At 55.9% G+C, this 2,710-nt stretch overlaps 1 protein-coding gene across 1 annotated transcript; it reads right to left on the minus strand.

Moving 5' to 3' along the window:
* VOLCADRAFT_102897 (uncharacterized protein) lies at nt 1-1,685 on the minus strand (the record flags this gene model as incomplete). The annotated part of the gene is made up of 2 exons (XM_002946252.1): nt 1-1,297; nt 1,528-1,685. The coding sequence occupies 2 exons, from the start codon at nt 1,683-1,685 to the stop codon at nt 1-3; spliced, it is 1,455 nt and encodes a 484-aa protein (XP_002946298.1).
* Nucleotides 1,686-2,710: the final 1,025 nt, after the last annotated feature.

Consider the following 2,710-nt stretch of genomic DNA (forward strand, 5'->3'; position numbering starts at 1 on the left):
TCAGGGCATCCGGATCAGGTCAGCCACCAGGCATGGACAGCAGACTATCAGCTGTTGCAGATCTTCTTCCCCCAGCAGATCTTCTTCCCCCAACACCACGCTCTTCCTCTGCCGCACCAGCCACAGCTTGAGCTGTGGCACCAGTGACGTCATGCCGTGCTGCTCCGCCCAGAGAAGATCCGAAAGCACCGACTGGGGGGTGACCACCGCCAGCAGCCACTTCTGCAGCTGCCCCACACAATCTTGTGGCATCAAAAGCCGATCCGCGAGAAGTACGGCAGTCCGTAGCAGCTCATCTGGCATGTACAGCTCCCCCGTGTACATGTAGGCCAGCAGCCACTGGAATGCAGCCGGGTCGGCATCGGGCAACTTAACATCCTCAGCACCACTGTCGGTGAAGCCACCTCCCGGCACCAGCAGCTTCTCGAAGTACTGGCTGTGACTCACAAGGGCCGAACGATGTGCCACGAAGACAGTGCCATCACGTGTGTGAATATTGACGGTGGCTGGGTTTACATCCGCCCCTGCTACACACAGAAGGAGTGTCTGGTGCAGTTTCGAGAGGGCGGCAGATGGCCTTTGCCTAGGCATGGAGTGGCTAGCCTTGATGCCGCCTGACGTGGGGCTGCTGGGCCCCAGCTGGGGCCCTCGGACAATCCTTAGTAGGGAGTAGCTGGAGCCCTTAACGCCCATAGCCAGCTCGCCACTGGGCAAGGCAGCAATAGAGCACTGGTCTGTTGGGAGCCCGGTAAGTGCCGTATTGACGTAGCCACTAGCACTCATGATGCGGAACTTGTCATGATCTAGGATGTACAGCTGCTGGTGTACGCCAGCCAGGATAGCAATGATGTGAGTAAAGCGTGCGATAGTTCCCGGACCATCTGTGTTGCCGGTCGCCTGCCAGTCGCCAGCTACAAGGTTCACCTTCGCTTTAAGCTCACCGGCAGCTGTGCTCATTGGGGTGGTACACTCTTCTCCGTTGGCATCAGACACATGCGCCGACGCAGCAGTTGTAGTCAAGGTGATTAGATCAATGCGGCAGATCGCACTGGCCATCGCGGCAAACAGCACATCGGCATCATCATCATGGGACAGCCCAGTCCACGTGTAGCCGGTTGGCGGTGCGGAGCCCGGCAGGGTTGTCACCTGGCCGCTTAGGAGGTCCACTTTGCGGATGCGCTCGGCTTCCGCGATGTACACACTGCCCTTGCCGTCGGGTGCCAGGGCGGTTATGGTCGAAAAGCGTGCCTCCCCCCGGTACCCATCACCACTGCAATCGGTCTCCTGCTCCGTGTATCTGCAGAGGCGGCGGAGGATTATAACATAACAATGCATTCCTCGTTAGCACAGCATCCTCTGGAAATTGATGGGCATGTGTGTGCAGATAGATACTCCTGGCATGTGAGCATGCGGAAATTGCTGAGGGGAAGACAAACTGGGCCGTGATCAGTTATGCCTACGTCAGTGATGTATCGTCATGGTGCCCGCTGGAGGTTCCCCCAGTGACCAGGACCAGCAGGTACTCACGGGTCCCACGGGTCCAAAAATCCACGCGCTAGCATGTTGCCTGCGACCAGATCCACCACGTTGTTGCTGTCCAGTGAGCACACCGCCTGCCCCTTCACGAACAGCACGCAATCGGAGGTGGGCTCGTAGACCGGGTAGCGCACGTCGGTCAATTCCATAGAAAGCTTAACATCGGAGCTCGAAGTGTATCGCCAACCACTACCCCCACCCCTGCTGCCGCTGCTTTCAGGACTGCAGTGCTGCAGCTCATGAACCCCCCTGTCATCGAACACGAGTGTCTGTGTCTGGGTCGCCGAGGTGCTGCTGGGCCGTACCACTGCTCCAGCCCACTGAATGTTATCATAATTCCTAGAGGATGGGTGGGCTACCATACTCGACACGGCATACATTCGAACTTATCCGTTGCTACAGCAGGCCAGCCAACAGGTCTCGGTGCCGCTAGCGGCAATACATCAATCTCAGATAAAAATATTCCCCAGGGAGAACAGCAACTGTACCAGCTCCTCAGGAAATTCAGACAGATAAGTACCAATGGTCAATTTAGGAGATGCCGCATTCAATACTTTAAGGTTGCGGATCTCAAACCGCAATGACTAAAACCACTTCCTTGTACCTCATGCGTCCTAGTATGCTGACGGGACCTATGATGTTGTCCAACGTTAGGCAGTATTGGAGACGGCGATCTGCAATCGATGCGAGGCAAGCTGAGACGAGGCAAGACGAGGCAAGACGAGGCAAGACGAGGCAAGACGAGGCGAACCGAGTACCATAGTGCCAGTATTAAGATTGGTGACAGAAATTTTGGCGACGGCATTTAAAGACTACTGAAATTTCTGATGATTCTTGCAATTGGTGATGGCCCGGAGATCGCATTTCCAACTGTGTGACGAATATTGGCGACGCCCGCATGATGAGCCGCTTGTACCGTTCGCTTTTGGCCTTGCCTGATCACCATATTCACTGCCCAAAAATTCGGCCTGTGAAGGTTGTTCCGATTCATAGGCAGACGCAAGGGCCCAGGGGCCTAAGGACCTTAACCCTAAGTACGGCCAAGACCCGACATGTCGTACATACCCGACTCTTGGCATGTACCCGCACCTTTCCACCACCCCACACCATACACAGTCGGGGGCTATATTCACCAGGAGCATCGCCATATTCTGTAAGATGTTGAAACCCCCAG

The sequence above is a fragment of the Volvox carteri genome (genome assembly GCF_000143455.1).
Source record: "Volvox carteri f. nagariensis unplaced genomic scaffold VOLCAscaffold_1, whole genome shotgun sequence".
Lineage (NCBI taxonomy): Eukaryota > Viridiplantae > Chlorophyta > Chlorophyceae > Chlamydomonadales > Volvocaceae > Volvox > Volvox carteri.